An 18,448-nucleotide genomic window follows, 5' to 3' on the forward strand; every position below is an offset into this window, starting at 1 on the left:
TTTGATGCTGCTAGTTCAGTCTATTGATGGACTGTAAATATTACTTAAATCAGAAATAATTTTAGTGTAGCACTTAATATCTGCAACTTACTTTGCCATCTGTTTACTTACAAAAATTCTAAGAGATGACTGAACATTACTTTTCCTTTTTCTACAAACTGAAAAGCCAAGTTAGAGAATAAATGATCTGTCCAAGGGAAGTTGTAACACGCCAATGTAAAAATTTCATTTCGTCCTGTAATACGTAAGTTGCGTCAAGCATCCAGAGAGAGGCTGACAGTTTCAGGAGCTCCTGGGTGAGGCTGCCCAGCCCCACAGGCAGGGGTGGTGATGTTACTAGAACTCTCCACTGCTCAGCAGACCTCATGCCACTGTCTTCCCTGAGGCCACTAGGTCTTGGCCATGTGCCATCAGGATAGAAATATCCCCGGCTGCAGTGACCTGCTTATATCACTCACTGAAGAGATTCCTGGCTCCCTGGTTGGTTCTCCCGTCTGACCCCTGACCCCACACATGGCTCCGTCCATCCCCTTTCCCTCTCGTGTCCCCCAGCTGCCCCAACTCCCGCCCCGGAGCTGGGAGAACTCAGAGTGAGTCAGCAGGATCTGCCCTGTAACCCCAACCTGCCTACTCTCTCAATGTTCTTCTCACGTCCTTCCCCCACTGACCTTGGCTTCTGCCCCAGGATACGACTTGCCCTTCCTTCCACTTCCCCTTCCACCCTTCAAGTTTTTGCCACCGCTCCCTTTTGCACCACCTCATGGATTTTCAACATCCCCAAACACAACAGCTTTCCTTTCTCCGTCTGAAACCCCCCAGTTGTGATTTTCAAATCAGGCTCTGCCGTTTCTCTTTTACAGTCAGATACCCCCAGCTCCCTCCATCTCTCTTTCCCTCCCTGACCCATTTCTAGAAGCTCCAGTTCTTGACTCACCAGCACTCCCTCCAAGAGTGTCCTGATGATAATTCTGGAGGGTCCCAGGGTCCACATGGGCCATCCTTTCCAAGTCCGTGCCCTCAACTTCTCCAGTCATCTTGTCCGCTCCCTTAACTCGGCCAGCCTTGGGCCCTCTGCCTCTCACCTTGGCCTTGTCACTGCCGATCTCCACACCACCTCCACAAAACCCCAAATCCAAAGAGTCCTTGAACCCACCGGGACCCGTAGCCAGCAGACCTTATCGCTTTTCCCCACCCCCCTTTTTTCCCCCTTCTCTCCTCACCAAGCTGAAATCCCAGGCTCAGCTACTACACTCACACCCGAAAGTCTACCCTGCTTTCCATTTTCTCTCTCCTGCTTTTGTTTCACTGGGGTGGCTGGTTAGACCCTACCCTCTGCCTTTTCTGCATCTGTGCCCACACTGGTCAGCGTGACAGGAAAACCCCCAGTTTGATGGATCTCACTCCAAATTCAGCCAATTTCTACCCTTATTCACTCCCTACCCTCCTAAATGACACTTTCACCATCCTTTCCACTCTCTGTAAAACTCTTCACTCACTTAACTCTCAAGTGATGCCTGTTTCCTGTGAAACACCCAGCAAAATCCTTCCTGTGTCTCCAGCGCCCCCACTGCCACCAGGTCCAGCCGTCCCCACTTAGGTCTCTGGCCAAACCTACACTCTGTGAGCTGTCAAATCCAGGGCGTTGCTCCTGACAAGCTCCTCTTCCCTCTGCATTATCCCCCTGCTGCCCTGCAGTCATTCCCATCAGCACATAAACATGGTATTTTTTTGCCTATAAAAAAGAAAAAAAATTTGATGCCACATTCCCTATCTCCAGTTACCTCATTTCTTTGTTTTCATTTATAGCTAAATTCCTTAAAAAAAAAAAAAAAAAAAAAAAAAAGGACCTATATTCCCTCTTTCCCATTCTTCTCCCTTTTCCACTGAACCCAATCCAGGCAGACTTTCACCCTCACCAGTCCACTGGTCAAGGTCACAATGACCTCCAAATTCCAAATTCCAGGGCTCACTTCCCATCCTTGGGCTGCCGGGAAGTGCACGGCATGGATAATTATTTTTCTTCCTAGACACACTGTGTTCCTTTAGCTCCCAGTTTACGCCCTCCTGGATGTCTTCTCACTTTATTCTGACCACACCTTGTATTTCATATGTTAAAACACTTTTTACATAAAATAAGCCTTAGATATGGTTGCTTCAGAACTCCTGTGTTCCCTTTACTCTCTACCAGGGATCTCTTCCCAGGCCTCACCATGAAGCTTTCTTTCACATCTTTCAGGTCCTCACGTGCATAGCACCTGCCTCAGCGAGACTTTTCTTGACCACCTTGTGTAAAATCTCAGCTCCCCCCAGCATGCATTGTCCTTCTTTTTGGTTTTATTTTTCCTCCAAGGAAATGAAAACTGTCTAACATATTATATGAAACTGTTGGTTGCTCAGTCTTATCTGATTCTTTGCAACCCCATGGACTATAGCTCACCAGGCTCTTCTGTCCATGGGATTCCCCAGGCAAGAATACTGGAGTGGGTAGGCATTTCCTTCTCCAGAGGATCTTTCTGACCCAGGGATTGAACCCGGGTCTCCTGCATTGCAGGCAGGTTCTTCACCATCTGAGCCGCCAGAGAAGCCCAACCAAAAGGTGATGCCCCTGGGTGGGTTTGAACCACCAACCTTTCGGTGAGTGGCTGAATGTGCTAACTGTGCCACAGAGACATGGCGGCTCTGTTAACATATTATATACTGATTACATTTGTGTGTATATAACATGACAGCTTTCCCCAACTAGAAGGTAAGCCTGAGAGGACTCTCTTTTTCACTTCTCTAGCTCTGTAAGAATCATATACAGCATATGAATATGTGCTTTTTAAGTATCTGTTGAATGAAAGGAAAAAAGGAAGGAAGGACTTGTGGTTTTTTTAGGAGATAAAGGTCAGTACTGCTATGATGCAGTATGTGGCCATTAGCACAACTGATCAGAGAAATAGTGACTTTGGTTATGGGTTGATTAAATGCCTGGGAAAATGCAAAATGGCTTGAATGTTATGTAGATCTAAGGAGATGATTATAGTTGGCTTCTTTCCCTACTAATCACCCAGTGACTCTAAAACAAATATGGAAACAATCTGCAAATATTGGTACAAGTTAGAAGAGAAGGTTCTATTATCTGAGCAGAAATCTCAGGGTAACAGTCAGTGATTTTTGCTTTAAGAAATCTCACTCACAGCTTTCACAGGAAAATAGCTGTGAGGGAACGGTGTTTTCATAAGTAGGCATGTTTGGGGTCTGTTATCAGCTCTTGGAACTGCAATATCTTCGATTCTGTTTCTATTTGAATAAACATCCCTGTTTGTTATTCCGGAAATTTACAGTCTGAAAACATGAACGAGGCATATTGTAACCTGCTAATTCAAGGAGCTGGAAGTGATTCTGGCTTTTCTTCCTCCCCGAGTTAATCCCCTTTTTGAAATTTCATGTTGGAGATGGAAAGTTCCACTTTCTGACATACACACACCAAACAAAAACTCACAAACCAAAAACCTGTTGAAAAACACTGAGCTGCTATACCTCTGACTACATGTTCTCTGATCAGAGTGGGCAAAGACTGCCTTTGGGAGTAAAAATCAATAAGAGAGTATAAAATAGGTCAACCACCATGCTGTAAACTACACGACATTTGTTGTTGTTTAGTTGCTGAGTCGTGTCCAACTCTCTGCGACCCCGTGGACTGTAGCCCACCAGGCTCCTCTGCCCGTGGGATTCTCCAGGCCAGAATACTGGAGAGGGTAGCCATTTCCTTCTCCAGGGGATCTTCCCAACCCAGGGATCAGACCCATGTCTCCTGATCGGCAGGAGGATTCTTCACCACTGAGCCACCTGGGAAGCCCATAAATTATATGGCTTACGTATTTATTTTTTTTAAATTTGATTTTAGCTTTTGGCTGCACTGTGCGGCCTGTGGGATCTTAGTTCTCTGGTCAGGGATTGAACCTGTGTTCCTGCATTGGAAGTGTGGAGTCTTAACCACTGGACTGCCAGGGAAGTTCGGGCATAAGTATTTCAAGGATAACTTGACATCAGATTTGACATAAAAATATGGAGCCTGTAATTCCATATGAGGATTAAGAGATTTATTGCTAAGTGGTCAAAAATGTGTGTGTGTGCGTGTGTGTGTGTACGTATACATAGGTAATATGTAGCACTCTGAATTATGAGCACATCTATTTAGAATCTGACATATCTCACTGAGCACAACACAGCATTTAAATAATCAGCTCTAAATGGGCCAGCCATTTATATCAGTCACATGTTCGCATCCATCGAGAATGCGGCGGCAGAGAAGTACAGACAGCACACAAAATAGAAAATTCTGGCGAAGAGAGCTTGCACGTCCCCGCAGAGACATCAAACCCGGCCTGTCTGTGCCGATCGACCCCTTAGGCACAATTCCTCTCGGCACTTATTTGTTTGCTTATCGGCCACTACGCCATACCTGCTCACTGCCGCGTCCTGAGATGAAATGCTCTGGCAGGTAGCAGATGTACCGATTAATAACCTGTCGGGTCTGATGGATAAGAGAGGGAAAGCAGGTTCCCACACACAGTGCCTGCGTGGCTCCCTTCCCCATTTCAGGTGTGGGGAGAGGGAGCGGTCAGGAGACACCCCCCACCTCCCAGGAGAGAGTCTGCGTGGTCTCATTACTGTCTGTCTTCCATGACGCTCGGGGCAGCCTGTGAGAGGCTGACTTACCTGCTCTTCTCCAAGAATCCTGAAGTGATGGAGCTCTTTAATCAAGGAGTTGGGACAGCCAGCTGTTGGGAAGAAGAAGAAGAATTAATCACTGATGAGTTATTCCCACTCGGTGCAGTAATGTGTTCTCACTGCAGTCACGACTACGGGTGACCAGTGTCGCTGTTGGGAAGGACACAAATGCTCACTTACCTGTAAAACATGGTCTAATCAATGACCAGACAACACCCCCCCCCGCCCCCCGCCATCCAGGGTACGCCGGCTGCTGCCAGCTCCCCACTGTGACTCTGTAGGAAGGAGCTGCAGTGACCCTGACCAGCTTTTTCTCCCCTTCCGATTGTGATCTGGACGTCGTGGGGCCTGAGGACACCATGACATTTCTGCCCAGCATGTCACTTATCACTAATATAGAGCTAGGGTTTCGTGGGGCCAGACAGGGTGAGTTGGCAGGTGTTGGTTCATTTCACTCATTTACCACCTCCAGGCAAGGCTTCTGCACACTGAGGGTGAAGGATGAAGATGGGGCAGCCGGACGCCCTGTCTTCATGGGATGGGGCTAGAGTTTAGAACTGCTCCTGGTTCTTCCAGGAGGCTTTGTCAAGACCCTAAAGATGCTGCATTTCAGTTTAGAAAAGGTCTGTTATGGAGTTTGTGCCCACCACCTTCTAGTTCTGCTCAGTCAGTGAGAGCCTACTCAAGCTTGATTCATAGTTTCTTTCTTCAGTTGTAAAAGGAAATAAGTAAATAAATAAACCATGTGTGTTGTGTGTTCAGTCGCTCAGTCGTGTCTGACTCTTTGTGACCCAATGTACTGTAGGCCACCAGGCTCCTCTGTCCTTGGAACTTTCTAGGCAAGAATATTGGAGTGGGTTGCCAGTTCCTCCTCCAGGGCATCTTCCTGATCCAGGGATTGAACCTGCACAGGCAGGTGAACTCTTTACCACTGCACCACCTGGGAAGCTCAAATAAAGCATATCCAGACATACACAAGTACGTGTATGAGTATACATGTCTATCTGTCTGTCTGTCTACCTATGCCAGGGCATGCCAGTTCCTGTTTAAAAATGTATCCTATCCCTATCTTTTAAAGAGAATTATTCCACAGTATTAATTTGCCATCATTAATAACATAAGCTCTGGAAACAGAACTGATAGAGAAACCTGTTTCTTTGGGATCAGATCTACGGATGACACGCGATGTTGCCTTTTCTGTTATGGAAAATGGGTTCTGTGAAAATGTACCCAAGCAACAGCTGAGGCTGAGCTGTCTCTGGGAGTCATGACGTGAGATGGTGGGAGGCACCAGGGACGCCGGCCTGGGGAGGGCGGGCGGCCGGGCGGCTGGGGAGGCGCTGTCTACAGGGGCTGGAGGAGTTATCCTCCGTGAGAGGGGCTAGATGTGTGCGCTATCCTAGAAGGCAGGATTAGAGCAAATAGGTTAAACAACAGCAGGCATGCTTGGGTTCACTATGAATACATTTCTAATTTAAAATGGAATTTATTTCCTTACCAGCCGGTAACTGAAGGCTTTCAGACAGAGGCTAAATAACTATTTATGCAGAATATTTTAGGGATGGATTTGACTTGAGTTAGTTCCAATTCTGAAACTGTGGTCACATGAAATGCTGGAACAGAGATTTAGTCTTTGTTATTATATTCAATATATATTCATCTTTGATGTTATTGCATTTCATACTCTTGAGAAAGTGGTTCATAAATGTTCACTAAGGCAATACATTTTTTTTTTTAAATGGACAAAATATATAAATAGGTGATGTCATCACCTGATGGTAGGCAAGAGAAATAAGTGGAAATGCAAGAAAAATAAATGGAAATCCCAAGGTGGATATTTTGGTGGAAAATCTGGTCAATCAATTGTCATAGGCACATCCTGCCTACAAGGAAAGAAAGCTAGACCCTGACGCCAAAAGAAACCCTTGAGCTGTGTTTCTCCCACTGAAGGCCGTGAAGGCTTATAGCCCGAGTTCCCTTTTAGAAGCTGGTCATTTCAGAGTTGCTATTCTGATCTACGCAATTAGTAAAAGTCCATTCTGGGTCATTTGGTTGGCTGCCATTCAACCAAAAAACGTTGAAGAAATTCAGCCTCCTGTCAGTTCTTGGGAACAAGGGGTCATATTTTTGTTTTGTGGAAGTCATGAGGAGAGAACAGAGGTGGAAAGAATTCTCAGGACAAATTCCCAACAAGCGAGGGCTGTGTGGTTTGGTGCTAAGTTTACGAGAGGAGGAGTCACCCAGCCTGTCGCCTAGGAGGAGGGGTGACTAAGGCAATTGTTGAGGTTTGCCAAGCACCGGGTCGCAGGCACTCGGGGCCCCGTCTGCACTCTAAGGACCGGCTTAGTGTGGTAAGGCAACAGCGCCTTCCACATGAAATCTGGAGTCAATTTGAATACTTTTGGTTTTGTGCTTTCATTTATATTTAATTTATACATTTTCATTTGGGTCTTCTAGCTGTATCGCGTAAAAAGTTTCTACCTAAATTTATACCTGGACATAGTTAAGAAACATCATTAAAAATAGTTTCATTCAGGCTTCGAAGTTTTAGAGGATTCTTTTTTCCCTTACAAGTGGTCCTTCACATCTCTCCGACTTGAGAAAAACTGATTTGACTTATTTTAATGGCAGGTAAAAAAAGACACAGAATTTAAAATTAACCTACCTTCAGAATTTGTATTCCAACTTTCTCCGAAGATGTAACTAAAAGGATTGATGTCAGTGATAGCTCAAATGTAAACATCTTGAACAGACGACTAGCTAATTGCCTGAAACACCTGGCCGGTGCAACAAAATCTGATAAACAAGGACAGACATGGCGTCGAGTGAGAAGAGTCGTAAGGGGTCAAGGCGTTTAAGACCACGGACGGGCACCTGTCACTGTGCGCGTCACAGGAACGTCAGTGCGGGAGATGGACCGGCGCAGAGCCGGTGTGACGACGTGGCTGCACACGGGAAACGCGGAACCTGCAGGTGGAAGGAAGGCAGCAGTGCAGGGAGAACGGGAGCCGCTCGAGGAGGGGTGCAGGGGGCACGGAGAGCAGACGAAGACGTGAGGACAGGCGCCAGCGGCGTAATCTGAACTCTCCCAAGCACTTCACACAGGGTCCACACACACGACAGCGGATCGCCTTTGGAAGCCCCCGCTCTCTGCTTGGACCACATTATGTCTTAAGAGTGTGCAGTCGTCAGCTGCCTTCACGTCCCTGTCATTTAGTGTCTTCTTGAGATAACAGTTAAGAGGCTTCTGTTAAAATAGGAACATCAGATATCATGGCATCCGCCACAGGTTTTCCATCTCACCAAGAGTCAAGGCCAAGGGCCTCCGTGGCCTATGTAGGGTGCTTGGCTGCCTGGGCCGCTGTGTAGCCCCTTATCCCTCTCCCGCCGTGGGTCCCGGCAGCCTGCTCTCAGTTCTGACCACCCCAGACAGGCTGCTGTCTGCAGGGCCCTGGATTTGCTCCTCCTGCTGTCCAGAAAGCTCTTGACCCTGCTATCTGCATGGAGCGGTTCCCGACTCCTTCAAATCCTTGCTCAAATGCCGCATTCTCAGTGAGGCTCTGCAGGACCACCCCGGGTGAAGCTGCAGCCTATCTTCATCCCCCAATCCGCCGTGACTGCCGCGTTTGCTCCATGGCTCTCATCCCCTTCTACACTACTTTCCTGATACAGCACTTTATTTTCCGTCTCCTGCTGCTGAAAGGCAAAGGTGACAAGTGCAGGACCATTGCTTTTTCGTCACCACTCTATCAGCTGTGTCCAAACCACTGCCTGGCTGGCTGAACTGTTCAACAGCAGCTGCCCCATGAATGAGTCATCCAAGCACTCACTGCCCACCTAGCTCAGTGACCGTGACACTTAGGAGGGGCTCCTATCCACCCCTCCTCTCTTTTCACCATGGAGGCCTCGGCTCTGACCTCCAGCCCCCTGTGTGCTTTGCTTATCAGTTAGGTAGACTTTATCTAACCTCTAACCTCTCTCCCCAGCCTAGACCCCACACGGGAAGATGTCAGTGATGCTTGGATGTTATAACTCCTTGGTACTTACACTGTAACTTCTTTGCCAATATCCTATATCCAGTTCTGGGCTTCCCTTGTGGCTCAGCTGGTAAAGAATCCATCTGCAATGCAGGAGACCTGGATTCTGTCCCTGGGTTGGGAAGATCCCCTGGAGAAGGGAAAGGCTACCCACTCCAGTATTCCAGCCTGGAGAATTCCATGGACTGTATGGTCCATGGGGTCGCTAAGAGTCAGACACGACTGAGTGACTTTCACTCACTCACTATATCCAGTTCTGGGTAAACACTACCACCTGTTTTTCCTTCTCCTGTTCTAGTTCTGCCAATCACAGCTGGGGAAGCAAAAAGGGGCTAGAATACCTTCCAACAGAGATTCAGCCCATCTGCCTGAAGGTGCATTCTTGTTGAGAATGGTGCTGCTGCAGTTCAGGGTCCACTCACTGTCAAGCCCTTGGTGCAACTTGTTCCTATGACTTGCCTTTGGCCAGCACCCTCTCCCATCTCCCTTGGGGATTCTTCCAAATCATCACCATCCTTCTCAATTAACCTTTAAGACTTCACTCTCAGAATAGGACCTCACCTGATACAGGTCCAGAATGCAAAGCTCCGGTGGTGAACGTGGAGGTGTGGGACCCGGGCCCCTGCAACGAAGGCTAGTGGCCACGCTGCAGGGGGACATGAGAGACGCTGTGCCCTGTCTCCAGTCTTCCTCAGCTGCACAGAGCCACCCCGCCTGAGGTCACATCTTCCCCAGGACCCCTGAATCTGCTGTCTGGGTGAGGGGGAGGTGGACCTGCCCAACCATTTTGTCCCAACATGAGGTGCTGTCAGTCGACACCGGCTCCCAAGTCTCTGTTCACGTGGCAGTTCAGCTTCTCACTCGGCCCGATCTGGGTCTCTGCTTCTCCTTTCTCAGATGCACATCTCCATGACCATCTTGTCCTCTGTCCTCTACTTCTGACGTGGCTGCCGGAGAACCCGCTCTGTGGCCACCAGCAAGTGCGCATGCTGTCGCCTCAGTCGTATCCTACTCTGTGCGACCCCATGGACACGATAGCCCACCAGGCTCCTCTGTCCATGGATTCCCCGGGCAAGAATACTGGACTGGGTGGCCATGCCCTCCTGCAGGGGATCTTCCTGACCCAGGGATTGAACCCGCGTCTCTTATGTCTCCTGCATTGGCAGGCGGGTTCTTTACCACTAGCGCCACCATCCCTGAACTTCACGTTGTTGTTCCGTCGCTAAGTCGTGTCCGACTCTTTGCGACCCTATGGACCGTAGCCCGCCAGGCTCCTCTGTCCACGGGATTCTCCAGGCAAGAACGCTGGAGCAGGTTGCCATCCTCTTCAAGTTTCAACTCCTCTGCCTCCTCCCCTCCACTCCTCCAGGATATGGTTCCTCCTCCTTAAAACAAGACTCCTTCGTCATCCGTCCTAACCTGTCCCCTTCAGCTCCTTATGGCTTAACTCTTCATTCACTCACTCTCCTCCAACTCTACTGCTCTGAAGCTTGTTCACTTCAAACCATATGTGTTATTCAAATCGTCCCCCTTTAAAAATTCAGCAAAAAAATCCAGCCTTGAGCGTACAGTTACCACCCTCTTTCTTTCCTTCTCCTTCCATCCAATTTTCTCAAAAGAATAGCCTACAGCCATTGTCACCGTTTGAAAATATAGCAGTTGGAGGTACGGACTGTAGAAGAGAAATATCAAAACAGGGGCTTCATGTCTTTTAAAATGAATTCTTGTCATCATGGCCTAGGCTGAAGCTCTGGTTCTGCAACAACTAACTAGCTATATGCTCTTGGATCACTTGGTTACTCTAAATGCCAGTTGCTTTATCTGGAATAACCACAGCTTCTACTTCTAGTTTTGAATGTATGTGAAAGCAGGATGAAAAGACCTAAGGAATTAGAAAGTGAATTTATTGCTGATGATATTCATGGCATATCCATATCTATTGCCTGTTGCTGCTAATTCTTTAAAAATTTTTATCTGTTTAAAAGGAAAGTAACTAACTGAAATAATTGCTACACAATTTATTGTTTTAAGATATAAAGGTCAAGACTTCTGTTTTTTTCAGTTCAAACACGTAAAGGGCTTGAAGGTTATGACTCCCATTCTTACAATAAGAAAAATCTGGGCAAACTGAAAGTCAACGCATTTTCTTGGCTCCATCAGAGAATGGATGTCACAGGGCAAAGAACCTCTCTGATATCTGGACAGATAGGCAAGTCCACAAGTCACAACCCAATCTGCTTACCTGGAGTAGAAGCTGCTGGAACAATAAACCAGTAGGAATATTGAGACAGCAATTTTGATGCATGCTGTGTGTGCTAAGTCACTTCAGTTGTGTTCAATTCTGTGCGACCCTATGACCTTTAGCCCACCAGGCTTCTATGTCCATGGGGTTCTCCAGGCAAGAATACTGGAGTGGGTTGCTGTGTGCTCCTCCAGGGGATCTTCCCCACCCAGGGATCAAACCGCACCTCTTTCATCTACCTACACTGGCAGGCATATTCTTTACCACTAGTGCCACCTGGGAGGCGCTTTTGATGAATTTGCTATTATATAAATGGGGTGTAGACTAGTGTGAGAATCAGAAACTCCAGAGGCATGAAATCTTACAGATCTTCCTGATATTTATCTTTAAGAAAAATACCCACCAGGTCCTCAAGGTGAGGACCCCCTTGTGGCTCTGGCAGAGGGCGCGGAAGGGTAAGCATCGTGAAGAATGTCCAGAGCTTTTTCCATAGTCTGCCCTCCAAGGGAAGGACTTTGCTAGCACTTTACCCTGAAGCTATGAGAGAGGGGGCACTCCTCTAACTCCAGTCTGTCTCACTGAATAGGGAAAGAACAGTCGACAGGAAGCAGGGCTTCAAAGATATAGACTGAGAATGCTGCCTATGGGGGAGGGAGTAGGAGGTAAGGGAAAAAGAAAAAATCCCTGTACCACTGGAGAAGCACTTGTGAGGCTACAGATCCAAGAAACGCGCCCACAGGAAGACTGAGATTTGAGCAGAGGATCGCTGTCACCCCCACAACACATTAACCTTACCACCATACCAGCTAGCCTTTAATAACATCATGGTGGGTGGTAGCTGAAAGTTTTAAGACATGGATTCTCTCTGAGAAGGAGTGGTTCGCTCACAGTCAGGAATGGAGACAAAAATCAAGAAAACTAGAGGAATCTGGAATGTCTGGCATCTTCAGCTACAGCAAACATTAAACACTTAAACACAAGCCCAACTCTTTGTCAATCGACATATATCCTCACATTAAAGGCCTACATCATCAGCTCCTATTACGCGTAGAACATGTCCAAATTTCAGCACGTAATTACTAGTCATGTCAAAAGGCAAGAAAAACACACTCTGAAGGGATAAAGCAAGTGTCAGAATCCAACTCAGGCATGATATAGATGTTGGAATTATCAAACAGGGAGTTGAAGAAACTATGATTAAGATGTTAAGGACTCTAATGGAAGAAGTAGACAACACACAGATGAATAATGCAGGCAGAAACGCAAAGTCTCTTAAAAGAAAGAAAGTGAAGTTGCTCAGTTATGTCTGACTCTTTGCGACCCCATGGACTGTGGCCTACCAGGTTTCTCCGTCCACGAGATTTTCCAGGCAAGAGTACTGGAGTGGGTTGCCATTTCCTTCTCCAGGAGATCTTCCCCAGCCAGGGATTGAACCCAGGTCTCTCACATTGTAGGCAGACGCTTTACCGTCTAAGCCACCAGGGAGATCAAAAAAAATCTCTTAAGAAGGTGTCAAAAGGACATGCATGAAATGAAAAGGTGTAACAAAAATGAAGAATTTCTTTGATGGGCTGTCAACAAACTTGACATGACAAGAAAGAATAAGTAAGCTTGAAGAAAGATTGAAATTCAAGCTAAAATCAGAAAGAATGAAAAAAAGAAGAGAATATTTTAAAACTGTAGGACAAAAATAACATACACATAATTTGAGTACTAGAAAGAGAAGAAAGAGAACAGAGCAGAGGAAATAGTCAAAGTAATAGAGACTGAGAACTTTCCAAGATTAAGGCCAGATACCAAACCGCTGGTGCAGGAAACTCATAGACTATCAAAGTGAAAGTGAAAGTTGCTCAGTCGTCTCTGACTCTGCAACCCCGTGGACTATACAGTCCGTGGAATTCTCCAGGCCAGAATACTGGAGTGGGTAGCCTTTCCCTTCTCCAGGGGATCTTCCCAACCCAGGAATCGAACCCAGATCTCCCACATTGCAGGCGGGTTCTTTACCAGTCACAAGGGAAGGCCAAGCAGGATAAATATCCCCAATCCACACCTAAATATACTTAAAACTTTATTTTGGCAGAAAACCAAAGACAAAGAGAGAATTGTGAAAGAAGTTAGAGGAAAAAAAATACTGATAAAGCAGTGTAAGAATTACAGAAAACTTCTCATTAGAATGGGCTTCCCTGATAGTTCAGCTGGTAAAGAATCTGCGTGCAGTGCAAGAGACCCCGGTTTGATTCCTGGGTCAGGAAGATTCACTGGAGAAGGGATAGGTTACCCACTCCAGTATTCTTGGGATTCCCTTATGGCTCAGCTGGTAAAGAATCTGCCTGCAATGTGGGAGACCTGGATACTCTAATATAAGGTTATTAATCTTAATTAAGAACACATTCCTTGTTCTAGTGACCTCTCAAAGTGGACTTAGATTAGTTAACATATGTGTTGTAAACTTTAAGGCAGCTATTAGAAAACTGAATTATCTAAATCTAACGATAAGACGGATTACCCAAGTGGTTAAACAAGACAAGAAATAAAGGTTAGACACTAAATCGTTTCTGCTATAGGAAGAAATTCAACAGTCTGTTGACATTAGCAGGTGATTTCCCAAGTAAAAGCCTGAGACTGTCTCAGTCAAGGAGTTTTGAAGTTGACGATAGGGTTACGATCACGTCTTCTAATCTTATATGGGTTAGAAAGTAAAAACCACGGCTTCCCATGGGAGGACAAATGCGAAGCTCTAATTTACTTGGAAAACACACTAAAGATGCTTTTAGGGTCAGAAACAATGAGTTGTATAACATGTATTACCCTAGGCATTTTAATTTGTCAGTGAAGTCTTTCCTTGGAAAAAAAGAAGGCTCCAGAAATGAACTAAGCACCAGTGATGCACCCACCACTGGTTTTGGTATGCTACAAGAAAGACTCTCTACCATCTGAGCCGCCAGGGAAGCCCCTACAAACAGGAAAAGAAGCATACTATGGTCTGTGAAGACTTCACCAATCCGGCTGGACTCAAAGAATGTACTGCATGGTAACGTTACTGTGAATGAAGAGTGCATATAAAATCAAGAACATGTGAAGACATGTATCAGGACGCAGAGTCCTTCCCCACACGCCGGAGAAAGGTAGCCGTCAGCCGGCGAAGCTGTGCTCACTTTCCTGGTTGCCCTCCACTCTCGCTCTCCCTCAGCGGGCGGACTCCACCCTCGCTTTACCGGCCTGTGACAGCGGGGTGCTCTCAGTTCCAGCAGGGCTCGCCCCCGCTACCCCAGGTGCCCGGCCCAGCAGAAGGTGACAAACAGCGGTGAAGCGAAAAGAGAAGGAAAAGAAGGGGCCTTTCTTCTCTACCACTAACCAGCTGTACTATCTTGGGTCCAAGATGTTGTGTTAGCTCTAAAGCTTTCATTTTCTACTTGAAGAAGGGAGAGTAAGAATACATAACTTATGGGGTTGTTGTGGATGATGTGTGTATCTATATGTTTGTAACTATATGTATTATCTAGTACAGTTCATTGTACATAGTAGGCTGTTAATGAACGGCAGCTGCTATTTTGAGAGTCTCTGGAATATGAGGAACTCATGACACTGTACTTGAAAGGTTGCTCTGCTGCTGTCGCAGAGATACTTTTTAATCAAACCTTTAATATTTAGAGGTGGATTTTGCTAAAGGTCCAATATCCAATTGCTAATTAAGATTTATTATGACAATGTACTGAAAGGCAATAGATGAGGAGGATATGTATACAAGCATACACCCTTGACCATCTACATATATGTATAGGTACATATGATCAGATCATATATGCTTAGGAAACTATGGCAAGTATACATTTAAGACTTTAAGTGTGTGGCCTTTTTATTAAGTCATTATTTTTATTTATTCACTATAATCATCTAAAATGATTAATAAGCAACTTGACATCTTCATTCACTTCATGGCAAATAGATGTGGAAACAATGGAAACAGTGACAGAGTTTTATTTTCTTAGGCTCCAAATCACTGCAGATGGTGACTGCAGCCATGAAATTTAAAGACGTTTACTCCTTGGAAGAAAAGCTACAACCAACATAGACAGCATGTTAAAAAGCAGAGATATTACTTTGATGACAAAAGTCCATCAAGTCAAAGCTATGATTTTCCCAGTAGTCATGTATGGATGTGAGAGCTGGACCATAAAGAAAGATGAGTGCCAAAGAATTGATGCTTTTGAACCGTGGTGTTAGAGAAGACTCTTGAGAGTCTCTTGGACTGCCAAGAGATCCAATCAGTCAATCCTAAAGGAAATCAGTCCTGAATATTCATTGGAAGGACTGATGCTGAAGCTGAAATTCCAGTACTTTGGCCACCTGATGTGAAGAACTGACTCCTTGGAAAAGACCCTGATGCTGGGAAAGATTGAAGGCGAGAGGAGAAGGGGATGACAGAGGATGAGATGGTTGGATGGCATCACCGACTCAATGGACATGAGTTTGAGCAAGCTCTGGGGGGTGGTGATGGACAGGGAGGCCTGGCTTGCTGCAGTCCATGGGGTGGCAAAGAGTTGGACACCACTGAGCCACTGAACTGAACTGATATTTTCATTTGATATCATAAAGCTTTATGACAAATTTTTACCTTTGAACTAACAGGAAATTAAAAAAACAATCCTCACCAGTCATTTCAAAGTGCATGCTTTACATACCTATACTTAAAGGTGAATTAATAGTCAGTAATGCGCATAACTTAAATCATAGATCCCCAAGCAGCTCCACTTATCCAAACATGCAAAAGGGGAACGAACTCAAATTTCCGACAAAAGGGACACTTAGCAACTACTTAATCTACCTTCTGTTTAGCTTCCCGAGTCAGCCATAACACATAGGAAGGGCATCACTTGAGTATACAATCAACAGATGGATGATTATGGCAAACAAGCTGTGGCTTAAAAACAAATATTCCACAAAGATGTCAAAGAAGAGGACCGACGACTCCTAATTCTGCTTAACCAGAACCGAATCTGGTTTTTATTGTGTGTGTGTGTGGGGGGGTGGGGGGGGGGCGCGGGAGGGGGGTGGCGGCCTCTGTTTTCTGCTTGTAGCTCTTTGGTAGTGTTCAAGGTTACCTGCCTTTCATAACCCAGGTTGTAAGTGAAGCAAATGACAGAGCTGAGTAACAGACAGTGCCAATCCCCAGACTAGGCACTGCAAACTACTTTCTGCTCTATAAGGGTGGTTTAACAAAAACAGATGTTAGACTTGTACATAGAAATGCCACATGTTCAGGATTTTATATACTACATTATTTTAACCCTCAAACTAATAAGATTAGTCTGATTAACTTGAGTGCACTTCTTGTGTTTGGGGGAGAAAATATACTACTTTAGAGGCATCAAAAATCTAAACAACAAAGTACAGAAGCAAAACAAAATTTCAGAGGTTAAATGTGTTCCTCATGAAAATGAAAGTCACTCAGTCATGTCCAACTCTTTGTGACCCCAAGGACTTATACAGTCCATGGAATTCTCCAGGCCGGAATACTGCAGTGGGTAGCCTTTCCCTTCTCCAGGGGATCTTTCCAACCCAGGAATTGAACTCAAGTCTCCTGCATTGCAGGTGGATTCACCAGCTGAACCACAAGGGAAGCCCAAGAATTCTGGAATGGGTAGCCTATCCCTTCTCCAGGGGATCTTCCTGACCCAGGAATCAAACCAGGGTCTCCTACATTGCCGGTGGATTCTTTACCAACCAAGCTATCAGAGAAGTCTGTAGTGACTTAAGGGGGAATAAAACCAACAAGAAGATACTATGAATATGAAACAGAAAAGAACAAACCTGCCTCCATATTGAATCTATTTTTTTTGTGCTCTGTTGCCTGTGTTGACTCTGCAACTTTTGTGAAAGGATGTTGCCCACAGCCTGAAATACACGGTCCATTTTCAAGGCTCTGACCTTCAAAGGCATAATATTTTTTCATTTCATATAGAGATGAAAAGTTACAGAACATTTGTTTTGCTGGTGGTATATAACAGCACTGTGGCCAGACCAATGTGGACAACTGCAAGAGCAAAGAATTACGGCACCGAAAAGTTTGCAACCACCAGTCACACTCCCAATCCTTTTAGGATAAAAGAAGCCTGAATTCTAACTTGAGTAAGATGGTTCTTTGGGACATGAGTCCACCATCTTCTCAGTCTGCTGATTTTCTTAATAAAGTTGCTATTCCTTGCCCCAGAACACTGTGTCTTGATTTATTGGCCTGTTGAGTGGTGAGCAGTACAGCCTGAACTTGGTAACAAACATGGGCTCTCTTTGGTGGTAGAGCCAGTTGGGACAGTTTTATTGTCTATCATCATACTCTTGAAAAAAGGTAGTATATTCAACTTAAATGTGCTGATGTACATTTAAAGCTCACATGGATGACAAACAATTAAGTTGATTTTAAAAGCAGTTTGGGGGCCCCATAGGTACAATACCTGGCACAAGTTCCATTCACTATAATTGTAATTATTTGTTAATATCTCTGAATTAAGGGGGAAAGTCATTGCCTTTGGTTTTCATGAACAAGAGCATTGGGAAATAAGTGACTATATGAGCCTGTATAGCATAATTTAAAGGCCTTTGAGTGAAAGTCTATTTGCTCCAGGCACAAGGTTGAATTTTTAAGCACAAAATATTAGTATACCACTACTCAAACAAGACAGTTTTTTTTTTCGTTTGTTTGTTTATAGTTTCATTTCCTACTGGTCTTGTCAAAGTAAAAGTGATTTTCAGCAAGGGTAGAGCTTTGCCTTCCATGGGAGACAGAGGCCAGGTCTGCTGAGTTGGTTCAGACTGGGGCCACTCTGATAGGCAATTACTCAGACCATTGTGGGAATGTCAGAATATTTTCCTTAAGACAGTCATGCAACCAGCAAATACAATCTGATTATTTTGTTTATACCAATGAAGTCAGATCTAATTCTTAGATTTTATGGACTTGCTGGCATTTAATTTCTTCAGTGATTAAAAACAGATTTATGTAAAACCGATTTATGTTCTTTATATTAAAGAACAAAAATATCTTAGTTTTAAAAGAGCTATTAGTGATTACTGTCTCTAGACCAACCTCTCTCAGTACAGAATTCCCTTCTGTAACACTTCTGACAGCTACACTATAGATTCTGACTCAAGATTTCCAGTGACAGGGATAAGAGGATCAGAGAATCAGCGAAAGAATTCCATTCTAACAACGAAACATTCTTGCTGTTAGAAGAATCTTTCTAGGTAAGAGTTCCAGATCTGTGATAGAGATCATATTGAAGCCCCTTCTTTCCTGGGGCAAATGCCTGAAGTAATCTGGAATATGGGCTTTCCTGGTGGCTCAGACAGTAAAGAATCCACCTGCTAAGCAGGAGACTTGAGTTTGATCCCTAGGTCAGGAAGATTCCCTGGAGAAGAAAATGGCAACCCTCTCCAATATTCTTGCCTGGAAAAT

At 45.2% G+C, this 18,448-nt stretch overlaps 1 protein-coding gene across 1 annotated transcript in view; it reads right to left on the reverse strand.

The window, feature by feature from the left end:
* Positions 1–18,448, reverse strand: part of PRKN (parkin RBR E3 ubiquitin protein ligase) — a 1,204,761-nt gene that overhangs the window by 212,402 nt on the left and 973,911 nt on the right. The window contains exon 10 of the mRNA XM_068985007.1: positions 4,705–4,766. Within this exon, the coding sequence (XP_068841108.1) occupies positions 4,705–4,766 (62 nt within the window). The remainder of the gene's footprint in view (positions 1–4,704; positions 4,767–18,448) is intronic.

Source organism: Capricornis sumatraensis, chromosome 13 (genome assembly GCF_032405125.1).
Source record: "Capricornis sumatraensis isolate serow.1 chromosome 13, serow.2, whole genome shotgun sequence".
In the NCBI taxonomy this organism is placed as follows: domain Eukaryota; kingdom Metazoa; phylum Chordata; class Mammalia; order Artiodactyla; family Bovidae; genus Capricornis; species Capricornis sumatraensis.